This window comes from Salvelinus fontinalis, chromosome 38 (assembly GCF_029448725.1).
Source record: "Salvelinus fontinalis isolate EN_2023a chromosome 38, ASM2944872v1, whole genome shotgun sequence".
Lineage (NCBI taxonomy): Eukaryota > Metazoa > Chordata > Actinopteri > Salmoniformes > Salmonidae > Salvelinus > Salvelinus fontinalis.
The window spans coordinates 17,931,762-17,950,389 of NC_074702.1; the positions used below are offsets into that span (position 1 = coordinate 17,931,762).

An 18,628-nucleotide genomic window follows, 5' to 3' on the forward strand; every position below is an offset into this window, starting at 1 on the left:
TTGATGCCCTCAATCTCAAACAAATGATCAATGAACCTACCAGGTACCACCCCAAATCTGTAAACACTTGCACCCTCATAGATATCATCCTAACCAACTTGCCCTCTAAATACACCTCTGCTGTTTTCAACCAAGATCTCAGCGATCACTGCCTCATTGCCTGCATCCGTAATGGTTCTGCAGTCAAACGACCACCCCTCATCACTGTCAAACGCTCCCTAAAACACTTCAGCGAGCAGGCCTTTCTAATCGACGTGGCCTGGGTATCCTGGAATGATATTCACCTCATCCCGTCAGTAGAGGATGCCTGGTTATTCTTTAAAAGTTACTTCCTCACCATATTAGACAAGCATGCCCCATTCAAAAAATGTAGAACCAGGAACAGATATAATCCTTGGTTCTCACCAGACCTGACTGCCCTTGACCAGCACAAAAACATCCTGTGACGTTCTGCATTAGCATCGAATAGCCCCCGTGGCATCGAATAGTCCCCGTGATATGCAACTTTTCAGGGAAGTTAGGAACCAATATACACAGGCAGTTAGGAAAGCTAAGGCTAGCTTTTTCAAACAGAAATTTGCATCCTGTAGCACAAACTCAAAAAAGTTCTGGGACACTGTAAAGTCCATGGAGAATAAGAGCAGATCCTCCCAGCTGCCCACTGCACTGAGGCTAGGAAACACTGTCACCACTGATAAATCCACTATAATTGAGAATTTCAATAAGCATTTTTCTACGGCTAGCCATGCTTTCCACCTGGCTACCCCAACCCCGGTCAACTGCCCGGCACCCTCCCACAGCAACTCGCCCAAGCCTCCCCCATTTCTCCCTCACCCAAATCCAGATAGCTGATGTTCTGAAAGAGCTGCAAAATCTGGACCCCTACAAATCAGCCGGGCTAGACAATCTGGACCCTCTCTTTCTAAAATTATCTGCCCAAATTGTTGCAAACCCTATTACTAGCCTGTTCAACCTCTCTTTCATATCGTCTGAGATTCCCAAAGATTGGAAAGCTTCCGCGAGTATCCCCCTCTTCAAAGGAGGAGACACTCTAGACCCAAACTGCTACAAACCTATATCTATCCTAACTTGCCTTTCTAAGGTCTTCGAAAGCCAAATTAACAAACAGATTACAGACCACTTCAAATCCCACCGTACCTTCTCCGCTATGCAATCTGGTTTCAGAGCTGGTCATGGGTGCACCTCAGCCACGCTCAAGGTCCTAAACAATATCATAACCGCCATCGATAAGAGACATTACTGTGCAGCCGTATTCATCGACCTGGTCAAGGCTTTCGACTATGACAATCACCACATTCTTATCGGCAGACTAAACAGCCTTGGTTTCTCAAATGACTGCCTCGCCTGGTTCACAAACTACTTCTCTGAAAGAGTTCAGTGTGTCAAATCAGAGAGCCTGTTGTCCGGACCTCTGGCAGTCTCTATGGGGGTGCCACAGGATTCAATTCTTGGGCCGACTCTCTTCTCTGTATACATCAATGATGTCGCTCTTGCTGCTGGTGATTCTCTGATCCACCTCTACGCAGACGACACCATTCTGTATACCTCTGGCCCTTCTTTGGACACTGTGTTAACTAACCTCCAGACGAGCTTCAATGCCATACAACTTTCCTTCCGTGGCCTCCAACTGCTCTTAAATGCAAGTAAAACTAAATGCATGCTCCTCGACCGGTCACTGCCCGCACCTGCCCGCCTATCTAGCATCACTACTCTGGACGGTTCTGATGTAGAATATGTGGACAACTACAAATACCTAGGTGTCTGGTTAGACTGTAAACTCTCCATCCAGACTCACATTAAGCATCTCAAAACCAAAAATAAAATTTGGATTTGGCTTCCTATTTCGCAACAAAGCATCCTTCACTCATGCTGCCAAACATACCCTCGTAAAACTGACCATCCTACCGATCCTCGACTTCGGCGATGTCATTTACAAAATAGCTTCCAACACTCTACTCAACAAATTGGATGCAGTCTATTACAGTGCCATCCGTTTTGTCACCAAAGCCCCATATACTACCCCCCACTGCGACCTGTACACTCTCGTTGGCTGGCCCTCGCTTCATACTCGCCGCCAAAGCCACTAGCTCCAGGTCATCTACAAGTCTCTGCTAGGTAAAGCCCCGCCTTATCTCAGCTCACTAGTCACCATAGCAGCACCCATCCGTAGCACGCGCTCCAGCAGGTATATCTCACTAGTCACCCCCAAAGCCAATTCCTCCTTTGGCCGCCTTTCCTTCCAGTTCTCTGCTGCCAATGACTGGAACGAATTACAAAAATCACTGAAGCTGAAGACTCATATCTCCCTCACTAGCTTTAAGCACCAGCTGTCAGAGCAGGTCACAGATCACTGCACCTGTACATAGCCCATCTGCAAATAGCCCATCCAACTACCTCATCCCCATACTGTATTTATTTATTTATCTTGCTCCTTTGCACCCCAGTATCAATACTTGCACATTCCTCTTCTGCACATCAATCAGTCCAGTGTCTAATTGGTATATTGTAATTAATTCGCCACCATGGCCTATTTATTGCCTTACCTCCCTTATCTTACCTCATTTGCACACACTGTATATAGATTTTCTTCAGCTCTATTATTGACTGTATGTTTTGTTTATTCCATGTGTAACTCTGTGTTGTTGTATGTGTCAAACTGCTTTGCTTTATTCTTGGCCAGGTCACAGTTGTAAATGAGAACTTGTTCTCAACTAGCCTACCTGGTTAAAAAAAGGTCAAATAATAAAAAATAATAATAATTTACCAAATTATATCTGCTGCGTATACTCTTTAGCGAGGCCCAAACGGCAACATATTCTACATACGGAATAGGATACCATTTGGGAAGAAACCTTTGAATAGTGATGGACAGCTGTAATAACAAACGGCCTCTGACCAATAGGTCAGACTGGTCCCAGTAGATAGACAGAAGTCCAGACAGAGAGGTCAGACAGACAGGGCAGACTCACCTTCAGTCCCAGCAGTGCTCCTGAGTCTCGAGGTACACTTCCATCCTTCATCCGCTTGTTGAGCAGAATACGCCCTATTAGGCGCTCCCCATCTTTGGAGGGCTGCCATGTCACTGGATGCTATAGGAACACACACAGCAACAACACACCTTGTGTTTCACAACTCATCCACACCAGATTCACTTCAAGCACTTTAAAAAGACTACTACAGAAAAGTGTGTATCATGTGAGGGGTGGGGGGTGGGGCTGGGGTATCAATTCATTTGACTTAATGAACGATCACACAAGCTCTGGCTAGTTATCTAATCTGGTGATTATAGCTCTGTCTCTATCCTTTCTATTTCAGATTATATAACCTGTTTTTTCTTTTGGGATTAGCCGGACTATCACAATTAGATAATAAAATACATTTTTCATCAAAATTGAAAAAATAATTGTATCTACTGCATCACAGTTATACGTACTGTAGTTGAAGGCAAAATGTTATAACAATGGAAAAATAAAACAATATTTACAATAACACAGCCCACCTTTTAAGCAGTGATTACCTATGTCCATAAACATACTTCATGGAAGTACTTCAATCTGATTTTAGGTACTATTTTCACTAAAATTATTCAATTCACATTTTTCTATGTATGTTATGTTATGGTAAATGTATCACACAAAAGTGAAAATGAAAAATGAAAAATGCTGCACATCTAATGCCAGGCCTTGTGTGATCCTGCCAACAGGGAATAGGTAGAGAGCATTCAGCACCCCATGCAGGGTAAAATAGGCAAACCATCACGCCCTCCTCGTCACCGCAGAGCAGAAGTTCCACACAAACCATCTGAGAAAATCTGCCCTGTATCTAGAACATGTCACTTAAACTCAGCCACATTGGCATCAAATCCAGTTGAGTTTGGATGAGTGTAGATTTTGTCTGATGGTCTGTGAGGGAGGCCTTAGCTGAAGGCAGAGGGAGGTTAAGACTGCACTCCACCACTCTCTGCCCTGCTACACACAGCACTACACCTCCACAATGGAGCAGTTAGAAGCAGATGACGAAAACATGTATTACGCAACAACAACAAAAAGAGGTGAACCAAAGTAGGATATATGGAGGAAAACTCCCAAAAGAACAGCACAGCGCGATGATTAAGGCCAAGACGAAGAGAGAAAAAAAATGATGAAATCACAACAAACATGACAGCGGAAGGGAAAAAAGAAAAACGTAACTTTGTCTGTGCAAAAGAAATCCAATCGTCCCTGTTCTCAGTTCTAAGTGGTTGGTTTAGTTTTGGTATTGGACTGAGTGGAGATCTAGGGGGGGATAATGACTTGACTAGGTAGTGTGCGTTGGGAGAGGAGGGGTCATTCCAGTGAGAGGTAGGTGTCGTTACCCTACTGTAACGTTACTAAGATGGCCGCTACAGTAACAATAACAAAACAGACTGAGAGCAACATGCAACTAGAGGAGTGGACATTGCTGTGTGCCATAACAATAAAAGGGTTGTGTTTTAATGCTCCTGGATAGATCTTTATGCTGCCAGAGAGCAAACAGCAGAGCAATAAAGAGGGGTTCCCCATCTCCTATTTCAGCAACACCCAGCAAGCTGCTGTCGAAATGAAATCAATCTTATCAATTCCCCGGAATAATAATAAAGACAAAGTTCAAAGGAAAATCAATCAATTCAAATTTAAAAAAGAATAAACATGTCTACTATTTAACAATTAGTGACAGATAACAAAGACCGGAGGAGGTAGGTAAAGAAAAAAAAAGAAAAAAAAAGAAAAAAATAACAAAATGCAGATATTTTGGCTACATAGTCTCCAGTACCTTCTCACTATGGCTATGCTGATTGTCCTCGTTTAGGGTAGTGCTACTGCATGTGTCAACGCCAGAGTCTTTAACCTGGGGTTCGCACCATTCTGCGTCCTCTTCCAATGAGTGGCCCCCAAAGCGCACCATTTTCTTTTGCCTCTCAGATAAGGTGTTGTGTGTTGAGTCGGACAAAAATGCCTGCTCAATAGTTTTTCTTTTCCCCCTTTGACTGTCCCCTACAGGTGTGGGATAAAAAACAGAAAGAAAGAAGAAAACCCATGCGGAGGTGTAAATAAAACAAAGCAAACATGAAATGACAAAGGACTCTGAGATGGGGAGGAGGGGAGGAGGAGAGGGGTTAGGGGCAGGGCTCCGCATGTCTCACCAAAGACATTGGGGAGGCCTCGCTGCTATGCCATGACGCATGGTCCAACCAGTGGCCATCCAAATCTCCTGTGGGAGCCACACACACACACACACACACAAGAGAAGACAGCGAGAGGAAAAGGTGAGGCCCACAGAACTCCAACGTACAGTGCTGACACACACGCAGACACACACACTCACAGGTGAACAATAGCTCCTGTGAAGAGAGTAGAAACATACAGTCCACATACAGTAGATTGGCCTCTCTGAAGTCAATACTGCGATGGTATACAGCACAGAGTACATGACCATGACTACTAACACACACATTCAGACAACACAAGCACAGACCATTTAGGTTGTGTTTAGTCTTGGAACAATTATCATTGGTTGCAAGACCAAACCAGGCCCCACACTCTTGTTCATAAATCATTCACACATGCTGCCAGTCAAACCTCTTTTCCAAGACATTCTGTTGAAGCAAACTAGCCAAAGATATCGTTGTAACTCTCTGCAGTAATTCACATTGTTCAAATGAAGATAGCGTCCGTGCGTCCTGCCATCTTAACAGCCTGGGTCTGGATCAGAGAGAGAGAGAGAGAGAGAGAGAGAGAGAGAGAGAGAGAGAGAGAGAGAGAGAGAGAGAGAGAGAGAGAGAGAGAGATAGAGAGATAGAGAGATAGAGAAAGAGAGAGAGAGAAAGGGAGAGAGAAAGAGAGAGAGCGAGAGAGAGCGAGAGAGAGCGAGAGAGAGCGAGAGAGAGCGAGAGAGAGCGAGAGAGAGCGAGAGAGAGCGAGAGAGAGCGAGAGAGAGAGAGAGAGAGAGAGAGAGAGAGAGAGAGAGAGAGAGAGAGAGAGAGAGAGATATAGAGAGAGAGAGAGAGAGAGAGAGAGAGAGAGAGAGAGAGGTGCTTCCTGGGATGTAATATGTTTAACTGGGACAAAGATGGCAATGCCCCAGCAACCTTAACTAACCTCAATCTAAAGTGCACCAGGGAGAGCTTGTTAAGATGCTATCCTGATGACTGCCTTGCCCAGATCTGTACTGGAGGCATCAGTGGATGGGATGGATGGATACAGCCTTGAGAGATGGAGGCTGGGCAAATGGCTATTATGCCATTACATGTTCAGTTTTTCCAATATGTTTGTGTTGCTCAGACAGGAAAGTGAGTGAGTAACAGTCATATTCCCTCAGCCCAGCAGGCCAGGCAGGGACTTCAGCAGTCAGGGAGAGAGTTCATATTTTTCTCTGTCTGTGCTCTGTGTGTGCACTTTCTCCAATAAGGCTCAGTCAGTGTGTCTGTAACCTGTCTGATGTGGGTCAGGGGGATCGATGGAGACTGGCTCCCTCAGACAAACCAAGAACTAGTCCCTGTAAACGCCCATCTCTCGCTCTTCTCTTCCTTTCCTCGAGACTGGCTCGCTCAGACAAACCAAGAACTAGTCCCTGTAATCGCCCATCTCTCTCTCTCTCTCTTCCTTTCCTCGGTCCTCCACTTCTCTCTCCTCCATCCATCCTCAACCCATCGCTCTCCTGATAGAGAGATCATCATCTTTAGATCCAACATGACTTCTGTACCTGCTTTCTAGAACGACATCATGTTGTTATAGACTTCAGCAGCGTTTCCTCTGGTTGATGATGGTGGTGGATGTGCAGAGAGAGACTGCAACAAACACTACAATTTGATGAAGAAGCTTGTAAAGCCAGCTAACTAAAAGAGTGAGAAGTAGTGAATGTTGAAGGCGGGATGGGAGTCTTCTCCGACAGAAGGAGAGGTACGGAGGGCTGAGGTGGCCCGTCGAGAGGATGAGTCATTTTGTAGCGTTCTTTCTTTGAAGTTAACATGAGATATTAGTGTCTGTCTCGCTCTCTGTCTGTCTCTCTCAGCCAACAGAAGATATACCAACACATGAAACATTCCAGATAAACACTCCTATTTAGTAGTACTATTAGCTTCCATTGGCCACTCATTTTACAACCCCATAAGACAGAAATTCGGAAACATGAAATGATTCATATTAAAAGCATACAGCGATGAAGTATGAGGCATGGCCAGCCACTTGCTCGCCCATTTTGTCACTATGGACCATTCAGGACACTGGATCTGTCTCCATTGCCGATTTGTCGATATATAGCTTGCCGTATGTTCAGTATGCACTGTAAAAATAAATAAAAAACTGCCCTTTTTTGTTTACTCAACTTTTCGTTCAAAGTGTTACCTGAGCTAAACAGCGATTGTAACACACAATGTTTTCAACTCACATATTTGATAGCAGTGACACAACATGACTACATTGTGTATGTTCAAAACACAGTAGTTCATGTTCAACATGTCCTCACCTGGGATTTGAACTCACAACCTCTTGGTTCACTGCATTCTGATCTTCCTGCTACACCACCATGTCTGTGTCAATTATCAGTTCATCTGACTATTCTCTCATCATTGATTTGATTGACTTATTTCAGCAATTGTAAGTTTTTCAGTGTAGTTATCTAATGTTGGTGGGGCACATTAACCTGTTTTAATGATACTCCTGAATCACTGTGATAAAATACATTTCATTCTTGAATGTACTTTTAACAGAGCTGAGATTTACTTTTTTAGTTAGAGATTTACTTTTTTTAGTTTATCAATGCAGGTGAAAGCAATCAGACACAGCCATGGTGGCGTGGCAGGAAGATTGGAATGCTGTGAACCAAGAGGTTGTGAGTTCAAATCCCAGGTAAGGACATGTTGAATATTAATTACTGCATAAATGAACATGCACAATGAAAACATGTGTTAGTTACACAGTCTATTTTTGGGATAAAATTCACAAATTATAATTTCTAGTTGAATGAACATATGAGGCATTTTGAGCAAACACATCATTTTAAGTTGACTGAATTTTTTACTACGTTTTCTACAATTTAAGAGTTTGGCCAAACTCTTTTTTTTGTTCAGGTAAGACCGAAAAATTGAGTAAACCAAAAAAGGCTGTGGAACCAGTTACTTAATGATAATTAGCTGAAACAAGTAGATTGTTTTAACAGTAAGCGTGTGCGAGTTCAACCGACTGTAGTACACACTACACAGTGTGCCCATACGTCTGCAGGCACAGGTAAGGTTAATAGAACCAGTGCATTTATGCAACCCAAAGCTGCACGCATCATTTCCTTCGCATCACTTCCTGTGAAAAGAGAATAATATAATGGAGCTATGAAGGACATGTCTCCATAAAGCAGTTAGCCTGGTGAATACATAACTCAATCTGGGAGAAGTCAGGGAATTCAGTTAGAAGCATATAAATATAGCTTTATGCTGCATATGTTGTTAGGGTTGGGGGTTTGGGTAGGAAGCGAAGGGGGAGATCAGATATTCTCTCAATACCCCTCTAAATGTATAGCCTGGTCTGAAGCTTTACTCTAGGGTTGCTATCAAGAGTGTTGAGGATCACGTCGTTGGAAGCTGAGAAAACAGTAAATAATTTCAACATTAATATTCATGAATATTTTTCAAGGCTGGCCGAGACACTGTATGTCAGAGTAAGGTCAAGTCCTCTCCAAAACAATCCGCCATCCTCCCTTATCACCATCCCTCCATCCCTCCCCTGGTCCTATCACAAGCCCTCCATCCTTCCACCCCTCCCCTGGTCCTATCACAAGCCCTCCATCCCGTCACCCCTCCCCTGGTCCTATCACAAGCCCTCCATCTCTTCACCCCTCCCCTGGTCCTATCACAAGCCCTCCATCCCGTCACCCCTCCCCTGGTCCTATCACAAGCCCTCCATACCTTCACCCCTCCCCTGGTCCTATCACAAGCCCTCCATACCTTCACCCCTCCCATGATCCTATCACAAGCCCTCCATCCCGTCACCCCTCCCCTGGTCCTATCACAAGCCCTCCATCTCTTCACCCCTCCCCTGGTCCTATCACAAGCCCTCCATCCCGTCACCCCTCCCCTGGTCCTATCACAAGCCCTCCATACCTTCACCCCTCCCATGATCCTATCACAAGCCATCCATCCCTTCACCCCTCCACTGGTCCTATCACAAGCCATCCATCCCTCCCCTTCAGCCCTCCCTTGGTCCTATCACAAGCCCCCCTACCTTCCCCCCTCCCCTGGTCCTATCACAAGCCCTCCATCCCTTCACCCCTCCCCTGGTCCTATCACAAGCCCTCCATACCTTCACCCCTCCCCTGGTCCTATCACAAGCCCCCCCTACCTTCCCCCCTCCCCTGGTCCAATCACAAGCCCTCCATCTCTTCACCCCTCCCCTGGTCCTATCACAAGCCCTCCATACCTTCACCCCTCCCCTGGTCCTATCACAAGCCCTCCATCCCTTCCCCCCTCCCCTGGTCCTATCACAAGCCCTCCATCCCTTCACCCCTCCCCTGGTCCTATCACAAGCCCTCCATCCCGTCACCCCTCCCCTGGTCCTATCACAAGCCCTCCATCTCTTCACCCCTCCCCTGGTCCTATCACAAGCCCTCCATCCCGTCACCCCTCCCCTGGTCCTATCACAAACCCTCCATCCCGTCACCCCTCCCCTGGTCCTATCACAAGCCCTCCATCTCTTCACCCCTCCCCTGGTCCTATCACAAGCCCTCCATCTCTTCACCCCTCCCCTGGTCCTATCACAAGCCCTCCATCTCTTCACCCCTCCCCTGGTCCTATCACAAGCCCTCCATCTCTTCACCCCTCCCCTGGTCCTATCACAAGCCCTCCATCTCTTCACCCCTCCCCTGGTCCTATCACAAGCCCTCCATCCCGTCACCCCTCCCCTGGTCCTATCACAAGCCCTCCATCTCTTCACCCCTCCCCTGGTCCTATCACAAGCCCTCCATCTCTTCACCCCTCCCCTGGTCCTATCACAAGCCCTCCATCTCTTCACCCCTCCCCTGGTCCTATCACAAGCCCTCCATCCCGTCACCCCTCCCCTGGTCCTATCAAGAGCCCTCCATCTCTTCACCCCTCCCCTGGTCCTATCACAAGCCCTCCATCTCTTCACCCCTCCCCTGGTCCTATCACAAGCCCTCCATCTCTTCACCCCTCCCCTGGTCCTATCACAAGCCCTCCATCTCTTCACCCCTCCCCTGGTCCTATCACAAGCCCTCCATCCCGTCACCCCTCCCCTGGTCCTATCAAGAGCCCTCCATCTCTTCACCCCTCCCCTGGTCCTATCACAAGCCCTCCATCTCTTCACCCCTCCCCTGGTCCTATCACAAGCCCTCCATCTCTTCACCCCTCCCCTGGTCCTATCACAAGCCCTCCATCCCTTCACGCGTCCCTGTGGGTGCTAAAACCACTTACTGTATACAGTTATGCCCAGTGGTAAAACATTATTATGGAAGTCCCCAGATGGGCTGTGCCCTCCGTGACCCGCTGGAACCAACAGCTGACAACACTCAACACTGATTACCCTCCCTGCCACACACACACACACACACACACACACACACACACACACACACACACACACACACACACACACACACACACACACACACACACACACACACACACACACACACACACACACACACACACAAACACATTTTAGCATCGCTGCCTCTCCTCTCCCTGCCTCTCTTTGTCTCAGCTGCTGCAACCAAATGACTTTGCAATTGTGTCCATGATAGCCCCAAATAGCTTACGGCTTGCAATTCTAACAGTCACAGATGTTTAAATCCCATAGACATGATGAAATTCCATAGACATGTTGAAATCCCACAGACATGTTTATATCCCACAGACATATTTAGATCTCATAGACATGCTGAAATTACATAGACATGTTGAAATCACACATCTCTCCAGCTAATCTGAAGTCAGCCAACCACACACACACACACACACACACACACACACACACACACACACACACACACACACACACACACACACACACACACACACACACACACACACACACACACACACACACACACACACACACACACACACACACACACACACACACACCACCACGCCCCTCAGATGGGGGCTGAGCTAAGCTACTGTTGTCCCAGTCTAGAGAATGTTGCCTCCCTCTTCCTCCTGTTTTATTAACAGTGCCAATCACAATTGGGCCCTGATCCCTGGTGAGGACCGGTAAAACCCCAGCTGAGGGTGATTCAGCCAACAGGAAACTCATCACAGCCGTAAATTGTGAGCATCAGCAGTCTCCTCCCTCCCTCATCCCTCCCTCCCCGCCCCCCCCCCCAGTTGGTTTCACTCGGGCTTGGCGTAGCAGGCACGGGGACCCTCCACCAAAGTGCTGATTCAGGGTTCTGGCAGCAGCACAACGTGGGGAGGAGACAGCGGAGAAAGAGTTCATTGCCAGCAGGCTCTCCATCACTTTGACAACTCAATAGAAACCAGTGTAAACTATTAATTGGATCATTAATTATTGATGGTGTTTTTACTACAATTCGGGGGGGCGAGAGCAGAAAGAGAGAGAGAGAGAGACAAAGAGAGAGAGACAAAGAGAGAGAGACAGAGACAGAGACAGAGACAGAGACAGAGACAGAGAGAGAGAGAGAGAGAGAGAGAGAGAGAGAGAGAGAGAGAGAGAGAGAGAGAGAGAGAGAGAGAGAGAGAGAGAGAGAGAGAGAGAGAGGAGAGAGAGAGAGAGGTGAAACATTGTGTATGTTTAAACAGTATCCATGCTGTGAGGTAAAGGGAGCAGATTAGCTGTGTGATTTGTGTTTGTGGAACCAGATTGTCCAAAAACATCCAAGGTGTAGCAGGTTAAAGAGCTACAGAATCAATTATTATTTAGGACATTTGTTCTTTTTTTAACAAATGTTTAAAAAATACTTAAAAATATTAAAATAATAGTCAATGTACTGTTACTACAATGTAGAAACGCACACTATAACATTATAAAAAAAAATGTCTGGCATTGAACATAAGAATGCCCTTTACTCAGCAGGGGGATGTTGGACTAGTCCTTGTCCTAAAAACCAGACCAAAGATAGAGCTGTAATGAGAATCTAGTCTGGTTTTATCACTAAACAGCGTCCACTCCGCCCACCCCCCTAACTCTCTCTCTCTTCTGCCCCCCCCTCTCTCTCGCATCACTCTCCTTCTTTCTCTCTCTCTCCCCCTATCCCCCCCTGCCTCTCTCTCTGTCTCTCGTCTTTTCTCGTTTCTGTCCTGCTTGCGCTATCATGAGGCGGCATGTCAAGAGATCAATACGGAGGAAAACAGAGTGGGAGGGACGTCACACTAAATCAGTCTCCCCGCCTCACTACCGACGGGCCAGCCAGGAGCAGCCAGGAGCAGCCAGGAGCAGCCAGGAGCTCAGGCCATTACTGATGGCACCTCCTCCCTCTTTCTCCCTCACTCCCTCCCTCACCTCCCTCCCATACCCCAGAGTGCCCAGGGTCAGAGAGCATGGCACGAGGTGAGCTTAGCCTGCCATAACACACCCATGTATTCACCTCACCCACCTCGGCCTCCCTCCCTCCCTTCCTGGCCAGTCAAGCAGCTCACTGAGTGTATAACATAGCAGAGCAGATCATAGTGCTGCTGACTGGCCACAGATGGACAGAAGGTGCTTTCTGACCTCTTTACTCTTTCCCTCAGATTTCTCCCCCTCGGCCCAAGCTATTGAGTGTATGTTCTGCTTATCTGGTTATGGCTCGTCCTTCAACGTCACACTGAACTGACTGGGTGAAGGGAAAATTCTGCAGGCCAAACACCATTCCTATTGCTAATCATTGAGCGCTTGCTTACTATCCATGTTACATACAGGTGTGTGACAGACTCGGGACAGGGGTTTTAATGACAGACAGTATATACTGTAAGTCTCCCCCCATACCTCCAAAATACAAAATCGTACATCCTATACCTCAGAAGCTCACCTCCCTCGCCTCAGCAGTCCACATTCAAACTAGTCTGTGACCCCACCACTACTGTGATCCTTCACATAACCATTACATTACAATGCATCAATAATGGAGCCAGTCTGAACTAACCTAGCCATGTGCTACTTCCCTCCCTGTGTGATGAAGAAAGTTACATAACACAGGGACTGGGAAATATTGACTGCCTGTATTCTCCTCATCCTCGTCCTCCTCTCCTCTTCACCTGTGAAGCAGCTCTGCGTTCCTCCCCTCATCCCCTGTACTCTTTTCTCCTCTCCTCTTCTCTCTTGTTTTTTCCTCCCTCTCCTCTCCTCCTCATCCGTTTTTCCTGCTTTTGACACTGTCAAGGTAAAAGCCACCATAATTACAGATGACAACAAAATCAATTTGCAATTATGACGACTGTGGGCCTGCATGGAGTGAGTCAAGTGGCCCAACTTCTTGAAGGATACCTTTGGATGTTAATTCTGAACGAAAATGGGGTTTAATTCAATGTGTGTGTGTGTACATGTGTGTACATGTGTGTGTACGTGTGTGTATATGTGTCAAGGGGAGTGTTTGGTTCAGAAGCAGGAGAATGAAAAACTACCCTTGTCTATAACCATTGTCCTGTTGTAACAAACAAGTGTGAAGGCTACAGGACGGGGAACAGGGGACAGGGGACAGGGGACAGGGGACGGGGAACAGGGGACAGGGGACAGGGGAGAGGGGACAGGGGAGAGTCTGTGTGTTGCTATTTAGCATGTAGTTGTCTGTAGGAGTAGTGGAGATCTGAAATACAGGCCTTAAACACTTACAGATGCCATACAGTATAATACCTATCCTGTCCAAAATCCTATCCTATGGTGTTGAGGGGAAACCGACATGATGAGGTTGATTCATGTTGATATATCAAATTTACATAAGTATTCAGACACTTTACTCAGTACTTTGTTGAAGCACTTTTTGGCAGAGATTACAGTCTTGAGTCTTCTTGGGTATGATGCTAAAAACTTGGCAGACCTGTATTTGGGGAGTTTCCCCCATTCTTCTCTGCAAATCCTTGCAAGGTTGGTCAGGTTGGATGGCGAGCGACGCTGCACAGCTATTTTTAGGTCTCTCCAGAGATGTTAGATCGGGTTCAAGTCTGGGCTCTGGCTGGGCCATGCAAGGACATTCAGAGACTTGTCCCGAAGCCACTCCTGCGTTGGCTTGGTTGTGTGCTTAGGGTCCTTGTCCTGTTGGAAGGTGAACCTTTGCCCTAGTCTGAGGTCCTGTGCACTCTGGAGAAGGTTTTCATCAAGGATCTCTCTGTCCTTCGTTCCGTTCATCTTTCCCTCGATCCTGACTAATCTCCCAGTCCCTGCCACTGAAAAACATCCCACAGCATGATGCTGCCACCACCATGCTTCACAGTAGGGATGGTGCCAGGTTTTCTCCAGACGTGACACTTGGCTTTCAGGCCAAAGAGTTCAATCTTGGTTTCATCAGACCAGGGAATATTGTTTCTCATGGTCTGAGAGTCCTTTAGGTACCTTTTGGCAAACTCCAAGCGGGCTGTCATGTGCCTTTTACTGAGGAGTGGCTTCCGTCTCGCCACTCTACCATAAAGGCCTGATTGGTGGAGTGCTGCAGAGATGGCTGCCTTTCTGGAAGGTTCTCCCATCTCCACCGAAGAACTCTGGAGCTTTGTGAGAGTGGCCATTGGGTTCTTGGTCACCTCCCTGCCCGAGTCAATTAGAGGTGTAGCTGTGGATGTATTTCAAGGCATACCTTCAAACTCAGTGCCTCTTTGCTTGACATCATGGGAAAATCAAAATAAATCAGCCAAGACCTCAGAAAGAAAATTGTAGACCTCCACAAATCTGCTTCATCCTTGGGAGCAATTTCCAAACGCCTGAAGGTACCACGATCATCTGTACAAACAATAGTACGCAAGTATAAACACCATGGGACCACGCAGCCGTCATACCACTCAGGAAGGAGACGTATTATGTCTCCTAGAGATGAACGTACTTTGGTGCAAAAAGTGCAAATCGATCCCAGAACAGCAGCAAAGGACATTGTGAAGATGCTGGTAGAAACAGGTACAAAAGTATCTATATCCACAGTAAAACGAGTCCTATATCGACATAACCTGAAAGGCCGCTCAGCAAGGAAGAAGCCACTGCACATGTGGCTTCTTCCACCATAAAAAAGCCAGACTACGGTTTGCAACTGCACATGGAGACAAAGACCGTACTTTTTGGAGAAATGTCCTCTGGTCTGATGAAACAAAAATAGAACTGTTTGGCCATAATGACCATCGTTATGTTTGGAGGAAAAAGGAAGAGCCTTGCAAGCCGAAGAACACCATTCCAGCCGTGAAGCATGGGGGAGGCAGCATCATGTTGTGGGGGTGCTTTGCTGCAGGAGGGACTGGTGCACTTCACAAAATAGATGGCATCATGAGGGGGGAAATTATGTAGATATATTGAAGCATCTCAAGACATCAGAACATCTCAAGACATCAGTGAGGAAGGTAAAGCTTGGTCTTGGGTCTTCCAAATGGACAATGACCCCAAGCATACTTCCAGAGCTGTGGCAAAATGGCTTAAGGACAACAAAGTCAAGGTATTGGAGTGGCCATCACAAAGCCCTGACCTCAATCCTGTAGAAAATTTGTTGGCAGAACTGAAAAAGTGTGTGCGAGCAAGGAGGCCTACTAACCTGACTCAGTTACACCAGCTCTGTCAGGAGGAATGGGCCAAAATTCACCCAACTTACTGTGGGAAGCTTGTGGAAGGCTACCCAAAACGTTTGACCCAAGTTAAACAATTTAAAGGCAATGCTACCAAATACTAATTGAGTGTATGTAAACCTCTGACCCACTGGGAATGTGATGAAAGAAATAAAAGCTGAAAGAAATCATTCTCTCTACTATTATTCTGACATTTCACATTCTTAAAATAAAGTGGTGATCCTAACTGACCTAAGACAGGGATTTTTTACTAGGATTAAATGTCAGGAATTGTGAAAAACTGAGTTAAATGTATTTGGCTGAGGTGTATGTAAACTTCCGACTTCAACTGTATCTGTTTTTTATTTTTAAGACATTTGCCAAAATAAATAAAAACCTGTTTTCACATTGTTATTATGGGGTATTGTGTGTAGATTGATGAGGGAAAACATGTATATAGTCCATTTTAGAATACGTTTGTAACGTAACAAAATGTGGAAAAAGGGAAGGGGTCTGAATACTTTCCGAATGCACTGCATTTTTTGATTTTTGCAGCTTTACATCTGGTAGCAGCTAATGGGGATCCATAAAAAAACAAATAGAAATAAGAACTATGCCTGTTTCACTTTAAAGCTATGTGAAAGAGACCGTGTAGAGGGACTAACTCACATCACTCAGTCCTTCACAGTCATCCAAAGGAGACAGAGACACCACACAGGGAAGTAACCCTTTAGTGTAGATTTGCCATACAGTCTGCTTTAGAGGGGAATCTATATAGGTCACTCCTCAGAAACAGCTCTACAAACACTTTAAAATGCCTTTTCAAAGGACTAATATGGAAACCACAACGCCAGCCTGCCACCCGTGTAGCAATGCTTTCAGCACGGTGACCGCTCCTCTGCCGGCCCAGGCCTAATCTCTCTCTCTCTCTCTTTCCCTCTATCTGTGACCTTGTTAGTGTCCTTAACATTATGACATCACCAGAGGGCGAGGGTGGTTCGATCGTTCAGAAACATTGTGGTACAGTACTATGAGATGAATAGTAGTATGACCTTATAATACATAACGATCTACTGCCTGCATCTAGAGGAGAGGGAGCTAGTAGCTAGAATCATGATGTTGCCCTGTTGGTGAGGTTTATGACCCGCACAAATACTTTTCCCCCTTTTCTCTCTCTACTCTACAGATGTGACTCTTGGAAAGCCCTTTGTTAACATAGAGAGAGGCTGGTAACATCAAAAGGTTGGGAACGGAACCATATTTCAGTAAAAACAACCAGTTGAAAGTATCCGTTGGTACTTAAAGAATATGATGTCAGATCAGTTGTGGTCTGAGACATTATTACTGATGACAGGACGACATAAAGTGCATCTTGGGAAGTCTACACATTCTGGTTATCAAATTCACATGGAATTGTTGTGCAATTTAAATGTTTAAATATGAAACTATTTACATGATTAGTTTAATCAGGTAATATTAATTACAGAGAATTGATTTGATAAAATAGCATGTCATATATCACTTAATCCATAGTAAATACACAACAATAAGGACTAGGAGTTAGGGACTAGAGGCTAGAACCTAGAAGTAAGCCATTCAAAAAACATTTGATCTTCAAACTTCCACTCTGCCCAGCCCAGCTCACGACTCGGCTCCACTGTCTACTCCAATCCCATCCTGTCCTCCCTGGCTGATCCAACGTAGTTTAGTTGAGTTGTGCAGGGGGAATCCTACTGACTTCACAAGTCGCCTAATCTCGTGAGTTTATCAGTGCAAGGAACCATTCATGTTAGCGTGCAAGATCACGCGGCTTGCGAGGCTAGAATCCTACAGGGAGAAACCCTAATTATTCTACCACGTTTAATTGCATTTGCCATACCTTCATTAATTAATATGTACGACTGATGACATTGTTCAGCCAGAGGCCGTTCAAAATCAGCATCACAGACTAGCCCACAGACACAGACAGACTGACTGACTCCCTATAGGCTGAATGACTGGAACAGCACATCACCCCTGACCCTGATCCTATTGGAGTGAGCCCCCCAATACGCACAAACACACAAACGCAAGCATACACGCACACACACACACACTTTGGGACAGTTTGTGTGTGTGTGTGTTTGTGTGTTTGTGTGTATGTGTGTGAAACAAGTGTGTGTGTTTGTGTGTATGTGAGTGTGCATGCGTGCCTGTGACACTATAAAAGTACAGTATCAGACTACAATTACATATATCATTACCTTCCTTCTCTCTCTCTCTCTCTTCCTCCACTCTCTCCCCGCGCTCTCTCTCTCCTCTCCTCGCTCTCTCCTGGCTCTCTCTCTCCCTCCTCCCTTGCCCCTCCTCTCCTCTCCCCATATTTTTCTTTCTCCCCCTCTCGTCACCTCTCACGCTATCTCTCGATCTCTCCCTCTAGTTGTGTTATATAATATAGAGTCCATTACAACAGATTGAATGTGTGAAACAGAAGTGGAAGCCAGGCCCTGCAATGTGTGCTACAGGAGGACAGAGACAGGATAAGGTATCTAGAGCAGCAGCCCGACACACACACACACTCTTGCATAGACATTTACACACATCTGGCCAAGCCCTGTCGACATAATAAGCTCCCTCCACGCAGTTGCTGTTCAGTGTAGAATAGACTTGACACACACACACAGAACAGAACACGTAACAAAGACACAGACAGACCACAGACTGTGAGGAAATAAAAGGTTACTTTTTAAGCGACGGCTCATTAAGATCAAATTCCTATCATCATCTACATATCATATTATTATGAATGAGACCACGAGGCCTACATTAAAACACATGTATTCACATACACTGACTGCGCTCTCTAAAACCAAAATCAAATAGTCACAAGCCTGACAATACAGAACATATTCAGAACATCTGGTATTGTTTTCA

The 18,628-nt window shown here is 45.9% G+C and overlaps 1 protein-coding gene across 48 annotated transcripts in view; it reads right to left on the minus strand.

Annotated features, from left to right (window-relative positions):
• The window catches only part of LOC129837928 (regulating synaptic membrane exocytosis protein 2-like), a 244,298-nt gene that overhangs the window by 120,500 nt on the left and 105,170 nt on the right, over window positions 1–18,628 (minus strand). For 34 of the 48 annotated variants that reach the window (XM_055904507.1, XM_055904461.1, XM_055904469.1 and 31 more), the window contains 2 exons: window positions 4,813–5,033; window positions 2,991–3,110 (listed from right to left, as the gene is read on the minus strand). The exons of 1 other annotated variant lie outside the window; for it this stretch is intronic. In XM_055904507.1, coding sequence (XP_055760482.1) covers window positions 2,991–3,110; window positions 4,813–5,033 — 341 coding nt within the window. Of the gene's footprint in view, window positions 1–2,990; window positions 3,111–4,812; window positions 5,034–5,182; window positions 5,251–18,628 lie in introns of all 48 variants that reach the window. 13 more of the 48 variants (XM_055904478.1, XM_055904475.1, XM_055904511.1 and 10 more) reach the window with 2 other exon arrangements.